General features: G+C 42.1%; 2 protein-coding genes across 3 annotated transcripts in view; one reads left to right on the top strand and one right to left on the bottom strand.

Annotated features, from left to right (window-relative positions):
• The window catches only part of aspn (asporin), a 41,003-nt gene extending 39,343 nt beyond the window's left edge, over window positions 1-1,660 (top strand). For both annotated transcript variants that reach the window (XM_033037275.1, XM_033037276.1), the window contains exon 8: window positions 1,144-1,660. In XM_033037275.1, coding sequence (XP_032893166.1) covers window positions 1,144-1,341 — 198 coding nt within the window. In that variant the 3' untranslated portion in view covers window positions 1,342-1,660. The remainder of the gene's footprint in view (window positions 1-1,143) is intronic.
• Window positions 1-23,267, bottom strand: part of LOC116983484 (centromere protein P) — a 299,674-nt gene that overhangs the window by 133,710 nt on the left and 142,697 nt on the right. The gene's annotated exons all lie outside the window — the stretch shown is intronic.

Genomic DNA, 23,267 nt, shown 5'->3' with positions numbered 1-23,267 from the left:
GTCACCCTGCAGTCTCCTATGTTCCAGCAAAAAATGCCCGTCTATCCAATCTCTCCTTATAACCCAAGCCCTCCAGTCCTGCTATCATTCTCATTAATTATTTTGACACCATCTCCTTAATGACATCCTTCCTATAGCTTGAGAGATGGGAATTACACACAATACTTTGAGAATTGTTATTTTTCAGTTGTAACATGACATCCCACTTAACGTACTCAGTGCCCTAACTGATGAAGGCAAGCATGCCAAATGTTTTCTTCACCACACTATTTAATTGTGTCGCCACTTTCAGGGAACTACATACTTCTACCCTGAGGTTACTCTGTTCTATAACATTCTCCAGGTCCTTGTGCACATCCTGCCCTAGTTCATTTTTGCACAATGTGATAATTTGCAATTGTCCGAGTTAAATTCCATCTGCCATTCCTTGACCCTCTATCTCAGTTTTTCTAGCTTGTGTTATAATCTTAACCACCCCTGTCCACAATACCACACCAATGTCGATGTCACCAAAAAACTTGCTAACCGTGCAACTATCCTCTCATCCAAATAATTAACATAAATAACAAATAATAATGGATTCAGCACCAAACCCTGCAGCACACCGCTCATTACAAGCTTCCAATCTAAAATCAACCCTCCACAACTCTGTCTGATTTCTCCCACCAAGCCAAAGTCCACATAGACATGGTCTACAGTTTTGCCCCAGTAAACCAACATTATCCATAATCTAACATTATTTAAAAAAATAATCATGTCGGTTAAAGGAGGGATTTGGGCCAGGTGGCTGTGGTGGTGGGAAAGCAAAGAGAATTCACTGGCACGTTTTTGATTTCCATCTGCCTCATCATGGCTTAGTTTCATGTTCCAAACTTTAAAAAAATCCCAGTTTTGTTGTCAGTCAGCATAATTTAAAGAGTAAAATTCTCTGCTACATCTGATAGTGAGAAATTGCAGTAATTGTAACATAATTGCTCAGCTTTTAAATACCTTCTTATTTTCTTGAAGTGTGCATTACCCTTTTTGAGATTCAAACTCTACCTAATGCTCTGAAAATAAGGTTGCAGTGATAATTATTAAATCACTCTACATGGAATTTTCAATGTGTACATATGGAGGTAAACCTTTTCTTTTTTAAAACAGGCGCTGTATCTTCACAATAACAATATTAGCAAAATAGAAGTAGATGACTTCTGTCCAAAAGAATCGGGAATGAAGAAGCTGCACTATAGTGGAATCAGTCTTTTTGGTAATCCAGTAAAGTACTGGGAGATTCAGCCAGCTTCTTTCCGATGTGTCTCTGGTGCTCATGGAGTGCAACTTGGAAATTTCAAGAAGTAAAACAATATAAGGAGCACTCCTCAAAGTTCAAGAATGTGGAATATGGAAATCATTTTTACAAGCACAGGGAAACATGGATTCCATGATTAATAAGGTGCAAAATCTTGGATATACACAAATTCAAAAGTGAGATTTCAAAGAATATGTGTTCTTTGGCAAATTGTTGAAAGAAATGTAACCTTAAGTATATGTTCTAATTAAATATTATACTTTGTGTTTATCACATGAATTGGAATAGCCACAGTGAACTCTACTATGAGTTCCAAAGAAAGCAAATTCTGTTATACAGGTATATTAAATAATGTTTGCTTTTAATTCAGTTTCATGATCTGCATTCTGTAATTTCTGATAAGCTTTCCTCTGCATGTCCCACCAGCCACTGACGAAAGCCAAATGTAATTTTAACTCAGTTCATTTAACACAATTCATAGTGCGATTTTGGTTTCTCTTGTTGTTACCCTAACCTATATTGTGCCAACCTTGAAGCTAGTCCAATATATTTTTTTTATGTATTAGAAAAAGACAAAATTTGATGCATAATTCTAACAGAGCCTACTCATTTTAATTAAAATTATCTGATAGTACAAATGTATAGGTATTAAAAAATTTCTTGTGCCAATCAAAATCCTTAAGACAAATATTTGGCTCGTCCAAAGCATCGCATACTAACGATAGACACAAAATGCTGCAAATGCTCAGCGGGACAGGCATATCTCTGGATAAAAGGTGACATTTCGGGTCGAGACCCTTCTTCAGACTTAGAGGAGAGGGAGACACAGAGATATGGAATTGTAAGGTTTGAAAACAAGACATCAAATGGGACAAAGGTCAAGGAAAATGTAGAATACATAATTGTTAGCTCAGGGAAGGTGACATTGAAGCATACAAAGTAACATTTTAGTCAGATCAGTGAGTGAACTAGGATGGGGAAGGGATGCAGAGAGAAGGAAAGCAAGGGATACTTGAAGTTAGGAAAGTCAATATTCATACCTTTGGATTGTAAGATGCTCAAGCGAAATATGAGGTGCAGTTCCACCAATTTGCATTGGGCCTCACTCTGACATTGGAGGAGGCCCAGGACAGAAATGTCAGTATGAGAATGGGAGAGGGGAAGTTAAGGTGGTTAGCAACCCAGAGATCATCGCCGAGCCTGCGCTTGGTCTCGCCAATATATAGGAGTCCACACCTGGAACAGCAGATACAGTAGATGAGGTTGGATAAGGTGCAAGTGAACCTCTGCCTCACCTGAAAGGACTGTCGCGGTCCTTGAATGGAGTCGAGGGAGGAGGTGTAGGGACAGGTGTTGCATCTCCAGCGGTGAAGGAGAAAGTACCTGGGGAGGGGGTGGTCTGGGCGGGAAGGGATAAGGTAACCAGGGAGTTGCAGAGGTAATGGTCTCTGCGAGAAGCGGAAAGGGGTGGAGATGGAAAATGTGGCTAGTAGTGGGATCCCGTTGGAGGTCGCAAAAATGTCGGAAGATTATGCTGTATGCGACAGCTGATGGGGTAAAAGGTGGGGACCAGGGGGACCCTGTCCCTGTTGCGACTGGGGGAACAAGAGTGGAGCTGTGGGATACCAAGGAGACCTTTGAGAGGGCCTCATCTATGATGGAAGAGGGAACCCCCATTCCCTGAAGAATGAGGACACCACATTCCTGCTATCCAGAGATGCTGTCTGTCCCACTGAGATTCCAGGATTTTGTTTCTATCTTCGGTGTAAACAAGCATCTGTAGTTCCTTCCTATGCATTTCATTTAAAAAATCAAATATTTAGATGTTATATTTAGAAATGTATCACCAGTTTAAATTACATTTCTAAATTTGGTATTTCCACAAGCCATAACAATTTCCTTTCACTGTTAATATTAACCTGTCAACGATAGAAAGACCCTGTGTCTTAATAGATAAGCATAATGCTAGCACATTCACAAAATGAAAATAAAATATTTAATTGTCATAGATTGGGGAAAGGACATTTTGGACAGCTGTGTAACCTGTCAAAATCGGGTTGGCACAGGCATTGTTAATTAACCTAAAGAGTAAAAGACTTACCCAAAATGAATAATCATTGAAATTGTGAAATATCATTTTTATTCAGCCAAAAACTCAATTTCAATGTACGAGAATAAAATGCTTGCATATTTATCCCATGGTCCCCCATGAAATACCTACAAAGCCACCCAGCAGTGACTAATACCCATTTATTTTATTTGTAATACCCAAGGTTAATTTTATCATTGGTCTCATTTCCACTAATAATGCTGATACAATGTTCCACTTGATAATCCACTTTACACCTATATTTCTGCTGATAAAATAATAGATTTATAAGCATTATTTTTCTCAAATCCCTTGGTTTCTTGCTAAGGAATTAACTCTGCAATTTCTCGTGTGAATATCTCTCTCAGCTACATTTGCATGATATCAATCTACAAGAACTTCCTTTGTTTACATTTTTTAATATTATGCTCATTCTGATTATCTTCTATAAATGTTGTGGATGTCACTTTCAAAAAGAGCTCAATCTTAATTTTAGTAAACTTCACATGTACTGTAATAAAAAATATAATGGCCATTTTTCAGGAAAAAAAGCAATTTGGTGGCAGGTGTCACAATGCTATTATATCAAATAAAAGAATACTTCTCTTGCTTCATTTTGAGCAATTACTTTTAATAAAAGAACCATTTAACAATCAGCTATAGTATGTTTCTTTTGTTAAGAATAAGTGGTTGAAAGGATATTAGGTTGTGGACCAGAGGTTTTTTCACTGTGCAGGCACAAGAGATTACAGATCCTAGAATCTTGAGCAAAAATCAAATTGCTGAATGAACTCAGCAAGCCATGTAGCATCTGTGGAGGAAGTCAACAGCTTCAAGTTCCTCGCGTACATACATTTCTTTCAATATCTGTTCTGGGCCCATCACATAAATGCAATTACATAGAAAGCTCTTTTACACCTTTCGACGATTGAAGAGATTTGGTAGAGAGCATAGTGACTGGTTGCATCATGGTCTGGTTCGGTAACTTGAAAGCTCAGGAATGGTAGACTTTGCCTGGTCCTTAGCAGGTACCAACCTCCCCATCATTGAAGGGATCTATAGGAGGCATTGCCTCAAAGAGGAGGCCAATTTCAAAGACCCTAACCACTCTCCTGTTAAGCTGCAGCAAGTAAGAATTTAATTCTGTTCTGTTGCCAGTACATATGATAATTAAACACTCTTGACATTATCATAGATATTGTGAGTAACCACAGTCTTTTCCCCAGGGCAGCAAAATTAAAAACTAGAGGCCATTGCTTTCAAGGTGAAGTGGGAGAGATTTGAAAGGGACATGAGGAGCAATTTATTCACACACAGATAATTCATAATGCTGGCAGAGGAAGCGGTAGAGGCAGGTACCATTATGACTATTAAAAGACACTTAGACAGGAACATGGAGAGAAAAGGTTTGGAGGGATAAGGGCCAGGTGCAGGCAAGTGGGACTAACTCGGTTATGCATCTTGGTTGAGTTGGGCCAGAGGACCTGTGTCGGTGCTATGACTCTCCAAAGCTTCCACATCCTTCCTGTAATGTGGTGACCAGAACTGCACACTTTACTTCAACTGTGGCCGTCCTAACTTTTATACTCAATGCCCAGACTGATGAAGGCAAGTATGCTGTGCATCTTTTTAATCACCCTATCTGCTTGGGTTGTCACAATCTGGGAGCTGTGGACTTCCACCCTCGCATCTCGTTGTACAATGCTCCCAAGGGCCTGCCCTTTACTGTACATCTTGTACTTAAATTTGACCTCTCAATGTGCACCACCTCATACCTGTCCAGATTAAGCCATTTTTCTGCCTATAGTTCCAACAGCATCATTTGAAATTATCTCTCCATCACTACCCTCTGTCTTCTAAGGCCAAGTCAATATTGAATCCAATTTACTATGTCACTGTGGATCCCATGTGTTTTAACCCTATAATCAGCCTACGAGGGACCTTGCTGAATGCCTAACTAAAGTCCATATACAGTGCATATCAGCAATCTACACACAATAGCCCACAATAAAAAAAGCGAAAACAGGTGTTTAGAAATGTTTCCAAAATAATTAAAAATAAATAACTGAAATATCCCATTTACATAAGTATTCAGATCCTTTACTCAGTACTTTATTGAGGCACCTTTGGCAGTGATTACAACCTCAAGTCTTCTTGGGTATCACGCTACAGGTTTGGCACACCTGTATTTAGATAATTTCTCCCATTCTTCTCTGCAGATCCTCTCAAGCTCTGTCAGGTTGGATGGGGAGTGATGTTGCACAGCTATTTTCAGGTCCCTCCAGAGATATTCGATCGTGTTCAAGTCCGGGCTCTGGCCTGGCCACTTACGGGCATTCACAGACTTGTCACAAAGCCAATCCTGCGTTGTCTTGGACGTAAGCTTTAGGTCGTTGTCCTATTGGAAGGTGAACCTCTGCCTCAGTCTGAGGTCCTGAACACTCTGGAGCAGGTTTTCATCAAGGATCTCTCTGTACTTTGCTCCGTTCATCTTTCCCTCGATCCTGACTAGTCTCCCAGTTCCTGCCGCTGAAAAACATTCCCACAGCATGATGCTGCCACCACCATGCTTCACCGTAGGTATGGTATTGGCCAGGTGTTGAGCGGTGCCTGGTTTCCTCCAGACGTGACACTTGGCATTCAGGCCAAAGAGTTCAATCTTGGTTTCATCAGGCCAGGGAATCTTGATTAGGTGCCTTTTGGCAAACTCCAAGTGGGCTGTCATGTGCCTTTTACTGAGGAGTGGCTTCCATCTGGCCACTCTACCATAAAGGCCTGATTGGTGGAGTGCTGCAGATATAGTTGTCCTTCTGGAAGTTTCTCCCATCTCCACAGAGGAACTCTGGAGCTCTGTCAGAGTGACCATCGGGTTCTTGGTTACCTCCCTGACCAAGGCCCTTCTTCCCCGATTGCTCAGTTTGGCCAGGCGACCAGCTCTATGAAGAGTCCTGGTGGTTTCAAAGTTCTATTTAAGAATGACGGAGGCCACTGTGCTCTTCGGGATCTGCAATGCTGCAAAAAATGTGTTATACCCTTCCCCAAATCTCAACCCAATCCTGTCTCGGAGGTCTACAGACAATTCCTTTGTCCTCATGGCTTGTTTTTTGCTCTGACGTGCACTGTCAACTGTGGGACCTTATATAGACAGGTGTGTGCCTTTCCAAATCATGTACAATCAATTTAATTTACCACTTGTGGACTCCAATCAAGTTGTAGAAACTTCTCAAGGATAATCAATGGAAACTGGATGCACCGAAGCTCAATTTTGAGAGTCACAGCAAAGGGTCTGAATACTTACGTAAATGTGATATTTCAGTTACTTATTTTTAATTATTTTGCAAAAATTACTAAACACCTGTTTTCGCTTTTATATTATGAGGTATTGTGCATAGATTGATGATAAAAAAAATGACTGTAATCAATTTTAGAATAAGGCTGTAATGTAACAAAATGTGGAAAAAGTGAAGGTGTCTGAATACTTTCTCAATGCACTGTATGTAAACCTTACATATGTTTCTTTTTTCTTTATGATTACATTGATGTACTCAAAGTATTCCAATAAATTTGTTAAATATGATTTATCTTTCATAAAACAATCCTAACATGAGTCAGTGGCGAGGAAACAGAGATTTTGATGGTGCTTTGTAGAAGCAATAGAGGTGGAAGGAAAGATAGAAAAGTGATATTTAGGGATGGAATCTCAGAGCTGGGGCTTTAGTTGAAAGATGTAGTTCCACAGATCCTATATATCTGGAGCCTTACTTAATTTAACTATAATTTGTGTGGAATACAAAGACCAACATGCTGTTTGTTTACTGTGATTGCACATTAACTCTCATTGATTCGTGTTAAAAAAACACAGCTCTTTTTACAACTTTTAAGAACGCAGAATATACCCAATAAATACTCAGAACGCAGAATATACCCAATAAATGAAAGTGTGCAACCTTCAAATTTTCCACATTATATGCAGTGTTCCTATCCATTTACATCGACTTACTTGTCGATGTTCCCCAATGCCTCTCTATATTCTCTTCCTACCTCACACTGCGACTCATCTTTGCATCAACAGAAAAACTTGGATATATTACATCCCCCCCCCTCCTGTTTCCAAGTACCCCTCCCTCTGTTTCCATGTACATTGCTGCAGTAATCATTTACTGTTGTATCACAGGAACGCAGTCTGTCAGATTCACCACAGGTGGTCTTTGAAATTGACAAGCAATCGTTTCTATCGACTCTTATGCAAAGATACTCTAATAAACAACTTGACTTGCACCTATTTCTCCCATCCTCCTCCTCTTAGGGGCTAGTGGAATCATGGGATATGGGGAGAAAAGAGGCACGGGTTATTGATTGGGGACGATCAGCCATGATCACAATGAATGGCGGTGCTGGGGGCCAAATGGCCTCCTCCTTCACCTATTTTTTATGTTTCTATGTTTCTGGCTTCACAATTTGCAACTTTTCCATCGTCTGTCTCCCAGCTTCCGTTTTAATCTCTGGCCTATGTTCCAACTATCTACATATCAAAACCCCGCCCCTCGCATGTGTCCACCTATTACCTACTATGCTTTGTCCTGCTTCTCCTCTCGCCCAGTTTTCTTCCCCCCGCCTTAGAAGCTTGCGCCTACTTTTGCCTTTCCTCATCTTATATATATACCTGAGACAAGCAACCACCGTCGGAAAGAAAGCCAACCCCACATTTCCTTTTCTACCTAAACATTTACTTCACTCTATTGAAAAAACTGACAGCATTCTTTTGCCAGCACATGACTTTTCAAATTACAGATGGGTATGGCTCTATTTAGTGATGCTTAAAAACACACATAAAATAAATAAATTAAATCTCAAATCTCAGACTAAATATAGACTGAAATCAGTTTTAGTTTATATGTAAAATTAATGCAGAGCATACCAATTTTTAGATTTATCAGTAGGAACAAAAAATATTATCAAATGAAACAAAAATGAAGGTAAAAGCATATGTTCACATGTGCTTCTTTATGTAGCAATGTAATTTCCTAGTAATAATAATATTTGCCATGAGAGGGAGATGTGCACTCAAAAGTCTTTTGGAGGAGGCAAGCATAGCACGTTGCAAGCAAAGATGAATTAAATAACCATTTATTTACAATGCCACCAATTTTAGAAAACATGAAAAATATATCCAAAGGGAATTCCAACTAAATTTCAGCAACAGAATCAATTATATACCAATGAAGACTGAGAGAATATTCACATGCATTGCAAACTGAAACACTGAAGATATATTCAAGTTCAAGTTCACAATTATTGCACCAATTAAGGTACAGTGGAATTTGATTTACCATGCAGTCACACAATCAAAAAGCACAATACACAATAGAATACAACATGAACGTCCACCACAGTGGAATCAACATTCTTCACTGTGGTGGAAGGCAATAACGTTCAGTCAGTCCTCCTCCTTTGTTCATCCGTGGTCGGGGCCATGAACCCTCCTCAGACACCGCTACGGACGGTCTGATGTACAGGCCCTCTCGTCGGGATGCTCAAAACTCCGACGTCGGGACGGACGGACACCCTCGGCTTGGAGGTCCCGAATCGGATGCTTCCTACCGGAGACCGCGGCTTCACGATGTTATATGCCGCAGGCCAGCGGTCATAGCTCTTCTCCGGCGATCCCCGGCGAGGAATCCCAGACTCTGCGATGGAAAGTCCACGCCACACCCGCAGTCCGTGGCTTCAGGATGTTATAGTCCGCGGGCCAGCGATAGGAGCTCTTCTGACGATCCCCGGCAAGGGATCACCCGGCTCCGCGATGGAAAGTCCGCGCTGCGCCCGCTGTTGAAGCTCTGGGCCCGTCTCCAGGAGAGGCCGCACCAATCCAAGCTGTAGGCCGCGAGGGAGGGAGAAAATGCGACTCGGAGAAAAGTCGCATTCCGCCAAGGTACGTGACTGAAAAGCAGTTTCCCCCTTTCCCCCCCACACTAAAAACAAAAAAAAGTCGAAAGGACGAACAGCTGGCGAGGTTGCCGGCTCGCGGCGCCACCCGATGAATCATCCGATTTACTCCATTTGCATTATCTTCATAAGTAAGGAATTGTTCAAAAGAAAATTGCCACAGACAAGAAAAAGCCCAGAGAAAAAAGGCACAGTTCAGCAACAGTGGACAGCAGAATGTGAGATAACTGACAATGTGCTTTAAAGAGCCAAGTTGCATTTGGGGGAAGAAAAATAGCATGATATTGGAGGGTAAAATTCCATAGTGAATGGACAATTTCTTCCTCCAGTAATAGAGTAGATGAAATGGAGACTTTGTCAATTTCATAGAGCAAAGGGTAAAAGGTCAATAATGGACTTTATATGCTTCTAATATTTCAATAGTGCAAAGCCAAGGAAGGATTCACAACAAAAGAACAGGATAACGAAATCATTATTTGGCGAGCAAAGCAAGCTATTTGAACTTAATGACTACAGAGGAATTGGTACAAGAGTTTGAATGATTATGTATGTGGGTGGTGCCGCAATGGCTGCCTCGTCAACAGTCTGTCTCGTCCTTTTCATTCTTTGTTGTTTTTTAGTACGCGTTAAATGTATGTTTTGGTGTTCTTTAGCTTTGTTTTATGTGGGAGGTGGGGAGGGGGTTAGGGGAAACCTTTAAAAATCTCTTACCTCGACGGAGATGTGATTTTTTTTCCGTATCGTATCTCCATCCTCACTGTGGCCTAACATCGAGGAACTGGCAGCCTCTTGCTGGGGATCAACTTTGGGAGCTCCAACTTCAGGAGCCTGCGGACTTTAACATTGGGGAGCTTGCGTCCACTTAACATTTAGTGGAACTGGTACAGTTAATTTGCTAAGAATCTTAACTTAGTAAGACTTATGGACATTTTTTTGTCTTCCAGGCCAATAAAACCTTTCAATAAAAACTGGACAAATTTAACTGCATGTGTTTAAGAAGGAACTGCAGATGCTGGAAAATCGAAGATAGACAAAAGTGCTGGAGAAACTCCGGGTGCAGCAGCATCTATGGAGCGAAGGAAATAGGCAACATTTTGGGCCGAAACGTTGCCTATTTCCTTCGCTCCATAGATGCTGCTGCACCCGCTGAGTTTCTCCAGCACTTTTGTCTTAACTGCATGTGTGATGGGCAATGCAATATTACAATTGTTGCAAATGCCACGTTTTCTTATTCAATATAAGCAGCACGATTGAGATATAATAGCAAATAAATAAAATATAATTTCACATGATCTATGGTTGCCAGAAAATAGATATTTCCATCAGTGGCTATTCCAAAATAAATCTCGGTGGGATTTTCAAAGGTCAGTTCAATTTTGTGTCATTTAAGCATAAGGTTGCAAGCGTATTTTAATATGGCAAACTAAGATTAGATTTGCCAAGAAGTAATGTCACCAAGATGTGAAAACATTGCACACTCTGTTACTTTCATAGGCAGATTGAACTGCTTCTGTGTGACACTTGGTGGTTGAGTACAGCATCTATTTAATTCAAACCCTTATCAGATATGAAATGACAGCTAGTATGCAAAACGTGGCATGTAGTATATAGGCCAATCTTTGATTTGTTCCACATATGCTTTCTCTTAATAGTTTGGCTTTGAAATGGATGTACGTAAAAATATTAACTGCACATCTTTGAAACCACTATATTAAACAATTATTTTCAAAAATCTTAATACAGGGCTCGAAATTAACCGTTTTCTGGTTTCCAATGGCCACCTAAAGTCCCACCAGGCAACCTAAAAGCCGTGTCATTTTGCCCGGCTTGACACTGCAGATACTGGTTTATACCGAAGATAGACACAAAAAAACTGGTGTAACTCAGCGGGTCAGGCAGCATCTCTGGGTAAAAGGAATAAATGACGTTTCATGTCGGCGGCTGCGACGGCGGTTCCACCACCTCCTCTTCCCACACCCCGCCCGCCTCATAGCGGCCGCTGCGTGCCACTCCGCCAACGGCGATAACCGCTTTCAAAACAAACCCTCCAGCACGCCGAGGCTGGGAAGGAGGAAGGGGGAGGCCCCCTTCTGCCATCTGAAGCACCTTGGCCCCACACCACCCTGTTGGCTGGCGGAGGAGGAGAGGCGGTGGCGAGGAGATCCCGAGGACAGACTGACACTCTCTCTCTCTCTCTCTCTTCCTCCCCCTCCCTCCCTCTCTCCCCCTCTCTCCCACTTCCTACACTGGTCCCCCAATTCATCCTGTACTGACACCCCTTCCCATCCATCCTGCACTGCCCCCCACATTCATCCTGTACTGATCCCCCCATTCATTCTGCACTGATACACCCCATCCATCCAGTACTGATCCCCTCATTCATCCTGTAGTAATCCCTCCATTAATCTTTTACTAATCCCCCATCCATCCTGTAGTGATCTCCCCATTCATCCTGTAGTGACCCAAGCATTCATCCTGCACTGATCCCCCCCATCCATCCCGTACTGATCACCCCCATCCATCCCGTACTGATCACCCCCATTCAGCCCCCACTCTCCCCTCACAATTTTACTGACTCCAACCAACAGGCACTAATTCCCCTGCCTCAATCCATCCTGCACCGATTGCCTTCTCAACCCCCACCCCCCGCCATCTATCCGTCCCGCACTGATTCACCCCCCCCCCCCCCCCGACCTTACTGCGCTGGAAATGTCTTTGGAGCGAACATTGACTATGTTTGATAACGGAATGCAATCAAATATGTTTTAATTCCCAATGTTATCATTTGTTTTAGTCCATAAAGATGGATTAATTAAATTGTGAACACGTGAAACATTAAAACCGTAGTGTTCGATTGTCACTGCTACCGTTGACAAGTTATTGCAGAATTCATTTTAATGGCAAATCAAAGCTCTTAATATGGAGTATCAGTACTGTAGTTATTTAATGAGCAACATTCATAACTATACATTGGATTTATCCAGGTTTTACTTCTACAGTCGGTCATATACATCACAAATTTGGTCAGGAGATATTCGTTGAAATGTTAACGTTAAAGGGAGTGATGGAAACAGCGTTTATCAATAAAAAAAAATTAATCTGGTGCGTACAAACTGGGTATCTTCATTGCTGTTCACAACACATACATCTAATCTGAATGTCCGGTAATGCGGCGTTTTGACACCTTTAAGCATATTGCCAAAAGAACATTTGCTGCAGTTATGTCCTTTGGCCATCTCTTGTCAGTTAGTGTAATGTCAGATGGGTATAGTCGGGTTTAACAGCTATTATCATAAAATGCCTTTAGAAATTTCCTTGCAACCTGTATATTTTGTTGTAGATAAATTATGTGAGAAGCGCGAGTGTTTATATATAATAGCAATATTGACCCATGCTATGGCCATGTCAAGATAATTTTCGGTCCTTCACAGAAAACATGCTTGCATCAATCTGTAGTGTGCATGGTTAAGCATATATGTTACTATGGTCCAGGATTTATTGACACAGGTTGATCATACGCTGAATAATCCAACCACATTTTTGTTTGGAGAGATATAATAAAAATTGCATTCATTACAACGTGTAAAAAGAGTTGAGATACTGTATTATAATTTTGCTGCATGTCATTGTGGTATATATCATGTCTTGATTGGTGAATATGTTTAGTTTGTGACTTTATTTGAAGCAGAAATAATATGTGACTGCTTCATTGAGCATCATTCCGACTGGTGACTCCGCACTTCATCCGAGCACATTATCGCACGCGTTATGCAAGCCGTCTTAAATGACCACCTAAACTGTCATTTGGCAACCTAAAAAGTTTACTAGATTGCCCGACTGGCAACAGGGAAAAAAAGTTAAGTGAGAGCCTTGTAATATAATTCATTTTAATTTTAAATAATGGAAATAACACATTCTAAATTACGCAATTTTTTCTTCCATTTGATAATAACAAAGCTTTAATTTTTTTCCCAGAAATATTTTTGAAAAACATACTGATTACTACCTTTAAGCTCCTATAGTGCCTGCAGCTTTTTGCCATTAACTCCCCCAATCAACAATAACTTATTGCAACAATGATCTAAGACATAAAGACCAAATTCTTGTCTTGCTCTGCTAAATGGCTTGATTCTTTTCATGCACATGATTGAATTTATAATTGCTAAATTAACTTTCAGAAATTCAAACATGCTGATGGACACGAAAAATAAAAATTTTAACTTAAATTTGTGCGATCATGGACACAGCCTTCCCCACCATCGAAAACATTTACATGAGACTACTATCTGATTACCATCTAAATGGCGTCAAGGTGGGAAAAGGAGAAGTACAACGGGATCTGGGGGTCCTTGTACATCAGTCTATGAAAGTAAACATGCAGGTACTGCAGGCAGTGAAGAAAGCGAATGGCATGTTAGCCTTTATAACAAGAGGAATCGAATATAGGAGCAAAGAGGTCCTTCTGCAGTTGTACAGAACCCTAGTGAGACCACACCTGGAGTATTGTGTGCAGTTTTGGTCGCCTAATTTGAGGAAGGACATTCTTGCTATTGAGGGAGTGCAGCGTAGGTTTACAAGGTTAATTCCCGGGATGGCGGGACTGTCATATGCTGAGAGAATGGAGCAGCTGGGCTTGTACACTCTGGAGTTTAGAAGGATGAGAGGGTATCTCATTGAAACATATAAGATTGTTAAGGACTTGGACAGTCGGGGGAGTCCAGAACCAGGGGACACAGTTTAAGAATAAGGAGTAAGCCATTTAGAATGGAGATGAGGAAACACTTTTTCTCACAGAGAGTGGTGAGTCTGTGGAATTCTCTGCCTCAGAGGGCAGTGGAAGCAGATTCTCTGGATGCTTTCAAGAGAGACCTAGATAGGGCTCTTAAAAATAGCGGAGTCAAGGGATGTGGGGAGAGACGGGGTACTGATTGGGGATGATCAGCCATGATCACATTGAATGGCGGTGCTGGCTTGAAGGGCCAAATGGCCTGCTCCTGCACCTATTGTCTATTGTCTATTGAAACACGACCTCAAGAAGGCATAATTTATTATCAAGGATCCCCATCATCAAGGCAAGGCCCTCTTCTTGCTGCCACCACCGGGCAGAGGCACAGAAGCCTAAAGAACTGACACAACCAGATTCACAACCAGATTCAGGACATGCACAACCATAATCCTTCCATAGCAATGGAAAACTACAGAACATGGACTTCTGATTGTGTTTTGCACTAATATAATTTTTGTACAGTCTTTTTCTTTTTACAGTCCTGCAGAGTTGATGTGTAATTTATGTATGATTTATTATTGCCTGTTTTTTAAGTCCATGCGCCTGTGATGTTGCTGCAAGAGTTCACTGTATCTGTACCTCACTATCCGTGCATATGACAATAAACACAACTGATTTGCATATTATTCTTAGATCATTTTATGACTAAATACTTAGAACCATACATTCCTATTCAATCTTAAGCTAAATATCCATAAGGCAAAAATAAGCATGCTCCTTAATTAAAAATAATGTTACTTTTGTAAAATCAATACAACTTACTTTTGACCCCATTTACCAGCCATTGCCTTGTTTATTTGATAATCTTATCAAACTCTTGATTCCCTTGTTGAAACTTTCAATTGAACAATTGATGGGCAAACAATATAGAATAGAGGGTGAAATGCTTAGACCATTACTGAATGCCTTACTATAATTTTAATGATAATCTCCTTGTTCAAGATTCCTCCACCAAAGGAAATTGGTTCTTGGTATCTTGTCCAAGTCTTGGTCATTTTAAAGAATTTCTTATGGGAATACAAACCAATTAGTCCAATCTGCATCCCTTAAAATCTGATGTAATTCTGCTGTGTATCTAAGAGCAAAATTTCTCTTCCTGTGAAGTGTGCCTGATTTGAACATTATGTTCAAACTGGGACCTGACCAAAGCGCAATCAAACTGAAACATTTCTTCCTTCCCATTTCCCTGGCCATTTTATCAACTTTGCTCTTCTCAATGTCACACGGTTCGTATCCAACTTAACCCCTTGCTTTCTCAACCTCCATCATTTCAAGGGATAAGCCAGATGTGAGACATAAGCCTGTCTCACATCTGTGCCAAATAACATACCTACTTCATCTTACCCTATTTCTACATCTTCTTTGCAACTTGAAACTTGCTTTTACCTCTGACTTTTCCTAGTTCTGATGATCCAAAACACTAATTCAGTTTATCAGAATATCTCCAGAATATTAATATATTAAGCATATCTCCAGTATTTTAATATTAATTTAAACACAGGAGAGGTGGTGAACCGCTTCCAGATGCTGGAGGAGGAGAAACAAGAAGAGGAGGAGGAAGAGGAAATGGAGGAGCTGAGGTGAGGGAAAATGCTACGGCTCGCTACGAACGGTTCATAGAGGCCAACTCTGAAGCAATAAAGAGTCTACCCAAAGTGAAGCGTGTGAAGAGAAGTCGCAACTCTGAGCACCCGGAAGTTGTTGCATTACGGAAAGTAGTTGTTGAATGTCAAGAGGCCTACACTAGGAGCAGCTCAAGGAGGACGTAAAGGCAGCCAAATCCCAACTCTTTGAGGTGTACGACAAACTGAAGGAGGAGAAGGTTGCGAGAATGATAGAGGGAGTAGATGCAGCAAATGATGGCAAGCAGTATAGCGAGGCATGGAGGGTCGTGAACAAGATCAGTCGCAGGAAGGCCATGTCAGGTCAAGTCAACGGAAACACTCCAGAGGACTGAATCAACACGTGGTTCACCCAGTTCAAGAACCTGCTTGGGTCACCTCCAACTGTCACTGAGGAAGATGAGGAGATCGAGACTGTCCTCATGGATGTACAGATTCACGACGGCCCCTTCACCATGAAGGAGCTGTGAAAAGTGAAAACCTCACTGAAGCAAGGGAAGAGTCCAGGCCCTGATAACAGCCCTCCAGAGGTGTTGAAAAACTGTGAGCTCGACGACATCATGCCCAAGTTCTGCAACACAGCGCTAATGACAAATGACAAGCCAACACAGTGGTCACAATCCAACATCATCCACGTCCCCAAATCTGGGAGCCTGAACAAGACTGACAACTATCGTGGCATCAGCCCGACATGTGTCTTAGCCAAGGTCTACAATCGCTTGTTTCTCAACCGGAATTAGGGTTGCTATCGACCCGAAGCTACGTTACAATCAGAACAGCTCAGAGAGATGAGGAACACAGTCACAAAGATCCTTTCCCTCTGAAGAATCATTGAGGAGGTGAAGAATAACAACCTGCCGGCTGTCCTAACCTTCATAGACTTCAAGAAGGTGTTTGACTCGATTCATCAATGCAAAATGATGAGGATTTTTAAAGCTTACGGTATCCCTCCTCGTCTCCTTAGAGCAATTGAGGATATGTGGGCACCACGGCCATGGTTGTCACCCTGGATGGCGAGAGCAAAGTGTTTGAGATCCTCGCGGGGGTCTTACAGGGAGACACGCTGGCACCCTTTCTCTTCGTCATTGTCCTTGATTATGCTAGGAGGCATATGGGGACCTCGGCTTTACAATCACCCCAAGGCGTTTGAGAAGAATCGGGCCAGTCAACTTGTCAGACATCGACTATGCTGATGACATAGTCGTGCTGTCAGACAAGGTTAAGAGGGCACTGGAGCTGCTCGGCAGGGTCGAGATAGAGTGCAAGAAAGTGGGCCTCCACCTCAATGCAAGAAGACGGAGTACATGGCTTACAACGTTGGTGACCGTGAGCCTCTCAAGACCAGTGGCGGTGCATCTCTCAAGAAAGTGGATGGCTTCAACTAACCAGCTTGGAGGCACTGATGGTGTTAAATGCTGTGCTGTAGTCTATGAACAACAGCCTTATCTATGTAATTTCATTGTCCAAGGGGGCCAGTGAGATTGCACCCTCTGTTGATCTGTTGTGGTTGAGCTGGTTTATACACCGAAGACACTATGATACACCAAAGAATGAAAAAGTTACATTGGCAGTTTGTTCCAGGAAGCAACTGCAATCGGCCTGTCCCACTTAGGCGACTGCAGGAGACTATGCGGTCGCCACATGGTTGCCGCATGTTCGCGAGTGGTTGCCGGGGATTTGTCTTCATGGTCGTGTGTAGTTTCGGCATTCTGGGAACTAGTCGCGGCTTCATTCTGGTCGCCGCTAATTTTTCAACATGTTGAAAAACAAGCGGCGACCAGAATGAAGCGGCCATGGAGAGTAGCGAGAATTCTAGTGCCGTAGGTCCAGTGGTAGTGGGTCGCCAGGAGGTCGTAGGTTGTCGCTGGTGCTGACCGGTGAATTTCATTGGCTCATTGGGAAAAAAAAAGTAAACAGTAGTTTTCAGAACTGAGGACAACCGACCAGTAATGTTAATGTTCGCCGAGCTTCACAGCCGTGCATCTCTGGCTTCTTAAAAGTTGTCTCCACTCCTTCTCCCCACCCCGTCTACCCCCTCTTTTAAAGGACTTAAGTGACCCTTCCCGTACACTGTGCTTTCACCGTCTTAATTACAGCGCCAACCTTCCTGTTTATCATGGTGAGTGTCTGTATCACATTGGCTTTACAGTGTGTGAATTTCACTCAGACAGCCCTCCCCCTGCTTGCCCTGTCCCCCGCCTGCATAACTGGCTGGTGAAGGAAGCGATGTGTGTATGTGTGTGTGTGTCACCGTGTCGACTGTCTGACAGTCGCCGTTCCAGTCGCTGTTCCAGTCGCCAGTTTTTCAGCGACCCGCTATGACTTAACAGTCGCCGGCAGTCGCCTGAAAAATCGCCTCAGTGGGACAGGCCCATTAGGCTAGGCAGTAGGCTAGATTGGACAGTATTCAGGAACTGAAGGACTTGACCATAAATCATTTGGTACAAGGGCCAGGAACCTCAGCTTTGATCTTGTCTAACTGGTACAAGATACACACTATATATGTGAACAAAGACTTTTGGCAAAATGGACAATCTGACCAAGGCACCGTGATACAGAGAACTATTCCAGAGCGAGGAACAGAACACAAATCCTGGTGGGAAAAGGATGGAATAACCAGGGTCATAGCTCGTGTTCTCTGCTGCCACAAGCAGGAATCTTGAAAGCAGTTGCTTGCCTAATGGCTGGACTAAACACCTTCTAAATACATCTACTTTGGGACAGAGAATATCCAGTTGTTCAAATGTATATCACCACCAATGACATAGGCAGAGAAACAATGTAATTCTGCTGAGATCTCGTGATTATTAACTGAACCACGGGTATGGTAAGGGTCTTGGTGAGACCACACCTGGAGTATTGCGTACAGTTTTGGTCACCAAATCTGAGGAAGGACAATATTGCCATAGAGGGAGTGCAGAGAAGGTTCACCAGACTGATTCCTGGGATGTCAGGACAGGACAGCTGTTTTGATTTATAATTTATTGGCACCAATGCAAGGAGATAAGAGAGAGCTGTGAATTGAATATTCCAAGATTTTTGATGTTTAGAAACAAAAGACAAAATGGAAAAGGGGAGGAGGTGAGGACAATGCAACCCGACAGGGAAGAATGACAAAGGACTGTACTGAGGATTAATGTAGACCCAAGAGTCCAGGAAGTACAATTAGTGTAGATGGAGATAAAAATAAAAGGAGATAAACATCACTTGTCTGAGTTTTTTGCTGCCTTCCCTTTAGCAGCAAGAATTAAAGCAATATGAGTCATAGAACTGTCTAGAAACATAGTAACATAGAAAATAGGTTCAGGAGGAGGCCATTCGGCCCTTCGAGCCTGCACCGCCATTCATTGTGATCATGGCTGATCGTCCCCTATCAATAACCCGTGCCTGCCTTCTCCCCATATCCCTTGACTCCACAAGCCCCTAGAGCTCTATCTAACTCTCTCTTAAATCCGTTTGTGATATATGTAAATGACCTGGACATATATGTAGATGGGTTTGTTAGTAAGTTTGCAGTTAATGGCAAGGTCCTTAACAGCATTGATGTACAGAGGGATCTTGGAGTCCAAGTTCGGCTCACTGAAGGTGGCGGCACAAGTAGATAGGATGGTGAAGGTAGATAGTATGGTATGCTTGCCTTCATGGTTAGGGGTATTGAATATAAGAGTCAGGAAGTCATGATCCATCTCTATAGGACTTAGATTAGGCCGCATTTGGAGTATTGCGTGCAATTCTGGTCGCCTCATTACAGGAAAGTGGAAGCTTTGGAGAGTGTGCAGAGGAGGTGTATCAGAATGCTGCCTGGATTGGTTTCACCTACATCAAGAGGTTCGATAGACATGGATTGTTTTCTTTGGAACATCGGATGTTGAGGGGAGACTTGATAGAAGTATATAAAATTATGAGATGCATAGATAGGGAAGACAGTCAGAACTTTTTTCCCCAGGGTGGAAATGTCTAACACTAGAGGACAAAGCCATAAAGTGAAAGGGGGAAATTTAATGGAGATATGTGAGGTAATTTTCTTTTCTACACAGAGAGTAGTGGGGGCCTGGAATGCATTCCCAGGGATGGTGGTGGAGGCAGATACGATAGTGGCATTTGAGAAGCTTTTAGATAGGCACATAGAAGTGCAGGGAATAGGGAGATATAGATCATGCACAGGCATACGACATCAGTTTCACTTGGCAAGTTCGGCACAAACATTGTGGGCAGAATGGCCCATTCCTGTGCTGTATTACAATACTATTGTTCTTGCAGATATCCATAATCTTCATCCATATTTCTTCCTCTAAATCCCATGGACTATGAGGAGCCTAGAGAATAATGCCATTAAAATGAACACCTCTTTCTTATTTCTGTTTTTTATTTCTCAGTTCCAAACATATAGCATCATCGTACGATCCCCCAGGGATACCCACACAAAATACCACAGTGATATTCTCCCTGATTAAAATGCAATAAACATAGAGGACTTTAACCTCCATTGTTGGGCAAATCACAGGCAAAAGTGTCTTGAACAATGAGTTTATATAGTGCATTGGAACTATTTGAGTACAGGATAGCAAGAATCAATGAATAAAATTGTCATCAAATATATATTGATTTATAGTGAAAGAGAGACACTGATCAGATGGCGACCAGAATCTTGAAAAATAAAGCCAACTATAAGAGGTTGAATTGGTCAAAGTATGTGAGAAATTTGATGAGAAGTTTTGCCAGGAGAAAACAAATTGAAAACATTTGAAAAAGACAAAATTGGCACAAAATTTTAAATTATTCAGAGAGCGTCTGCAAACTATGTAAACAGGAAGAGAACAACCGAAGAGACTGCCAAAGGGACAAAGACTGGATAATTCTTATTGAGGATTTGATGGAAAGGTGAAGTGAAAATGGTGTGAGTCTTTCAAAAAAATATTTTGTATCTCTACATTGTGCAAGGCACAATAACTGAAGTTGGTAATTAAAGATCTAATGTGAGCAAGAACTTACAGTACTTAATACCTTTAAAGAAAAATTAAGATGATTAAAACCAGACAGATTATTTGAACATGATGGTCTACCAAATATCCCATATCCCAATGGATATCCCATTATCTGTGTTTGACAGAATGCTGCAATCTATTAAGATTAAAGGCTTTCAGAAAATTATCATATGACAGGCAAATTTTCTGAAGGGAAAATTGTGTTTTTGAGGCCATAAATAGTAACATGGCTAACTGGGAACCAGGGTCTGTAAAATCTTTGAATTTTCCAAAGGCAGATAAAATAGGGCTCACAGGTTTAGGGTTAATATATAGATAGAATAGATAGCATAGATAGAAAACTGGTCATAAGGCATAAAACAATGGTATTAAAGGGATCAATTTCAGTTTGTCATTCTACCTGTTAGTCGTGACCAGTACAAGATTGAATAGACAATTTGAATACCTACATTCATTGTATTAAACATAATAGAGATGCTGGACTATAAGAGGAGCTGAGAAGTTACAAGTTTAGTTTAGTTTAGAGTTCCAGCATGGAAACAGACCATCTGCCCCACCAAGTTCATGCCGACCATTGATCACCTGTTCACACTAATTCTATGTTATCCCACTTTCTCATTCACTCCCTACACAATGGGGCCAATTAACCTACAAACCTACATGTCTTTTGGAGGTGGGAGGAAACTGGAGCAACTGGAGGAAACCCACACGGTCACAGGAGAACATACAAACTCCACACAGACAACACCCGAGGTCAGGATCGAACCCGGGTCTCTGTCACTGTGAGGCAGCGACTCTACCAGCTATGCCGCCCAACAAGCTAAGAGACTTTCCTCAATTGGAGATTCTAATGAAGAATTCTGAGATTAAGGATCACCTTGATCGGTTGGCTACGTGGGCTGAGGAATGGTTGATGGAATTTAATACAGAGAAATGTGAGGTGTTGCATTTTGGAAAGACGAACATGGGCAGGACCTTCACAATGAATGGTGGGACTCTGGAGAGTGTTGTAGAGCAAAGGGATCAAGGAGTGCAGGTACATAGTTCCTTGAAGGTGTAGTCGCAGGATAATAGGGGTGGTCAAATTGGCTTTTGGCACAATGGCCTTCATCAGTCAGAGTATTGAGTATCGGTTGGAAGGTCATGTTGTCGTTATATAAGACTTTGGTGAGGCCACATTTAGAGCATTGTGTTCAGTTCTGGGCACCATGTTATAGGAAAGGTGTTGTCAAGCTGGAAAGGGTACAGTGAAGATTTATGGGGACGTTGCCAGGACTCAAGTGTCTGAGCTATAGGGAGAGATTGAGTAGGCTGGAACTCATTCCTTGGAGCTCAGGAGGTTGAGGGGTGATCTGAAAGAGGTGTATAAAATCATGAGAGGAATAGAATGTGAAGACGCACAAAGTCTCTTGCAGAGTAGAGGAATCAAGTACCAGAGGACAAATGTTTAAGATGAAGGGGAAAATATTTAATAGGAATCTGAGGGGTAACTTTTTCCACACAAAGGGTGGTGGATGTATGGAACAAGCTGCTAGAGGAGGTAGTTGAAACAGGGACAATCGCAACGGTTAAGAAACAATTAGACAGGTACATGAATAGGTCAGGTTTAGAGGGATATGGGCCAAAAGCAGGCAGATGGGACAAGTGTAGTTGGGAAGTGTGGGTAAGTTGGGCCCTGTTTCCACGCTGTATAACTATCTATTAATGCCAACATGTATTTGTTTAAGCAGAGGATTGGAAGACGTTGGAATTCTCTGGCACAGAGATCTATAGACACTGTATATAAAAAATCAGTAGATTTTTGAATGTTAAGAAATCAGAATGTAGGGGAGGAGTGATACATAAAGTTGAAGAATTCAAAGTTCATGCCATTGGGTTGTTAGCTACCCAACCAGAAGATGAGGTGCTGCTCACCGGTTTGCGTGTTGCCTCACTGGCAATGGACCTGGTCCGTGGCAGAAATGTCAGTATGGGAAAGGAAAGGGGAGTTAAAATGGTTAGCAACTGTGAAATCCTGCAAGCCTTGGCAGGCCATGTGTAAGTGTTCGACAAAATGCTCTTTCTTTAGTAAACATGATTTCCCCACCTGCTATTGTGGATGGATCCCCCACCTGTGTCTCCTCTGCTTCCTGCAGTTCTGCTCTAACTCCCCCTCCCGCACGTGGAACGAGTATAGTGTTCCCTCGGTCCTTAACTTTCACCCCTCCAGCCTTCTCATCCAACATATCATCCCCTGACATTTCTGCCAATTGCAATGTGATACCCTGCTAGTTACATCTTCCCATCCACAACCCTTCCTGCTTTCCATAGAGGTCCTCCCCCTGCACTTCCTTGGTTTATTCATCCCTTCCCGCATTTACCACCCCCTCCCAAAGTACTTTCGCTGGCAACCGTGGGAGAAGTAATGCCTCTCCCTATACCTCCTTCCTCACTTCCATCAAGGGACCCCAGCAGCCCTTCCAGGTGAGGCAGAGGTTCATATGCACCTCCTCTAACCTCATTACATTTAACCTCCTTTACATTCAACCTCCTCAACCTCCAAGGCATA

Source organism: Amblyraja radiata, chromosome 18, assembly GCF_010909765.2.
Source record: "Amblyraja radiata isolate CabotCenter1 chromosome 18, sAmbRad1.1.pri, whole genome shotgun sequence".
Taxonomy (NCBI): domain Eukaryota; kingdom Metazoa; phylum Chordata; class Chondrichthyes; order Rajiformes; family Rajidae; genus Amblyraja; species Amblyraja radiata.
This window is presented reverse-complemented; position numbering and strand designations above follow the sequence as displayed.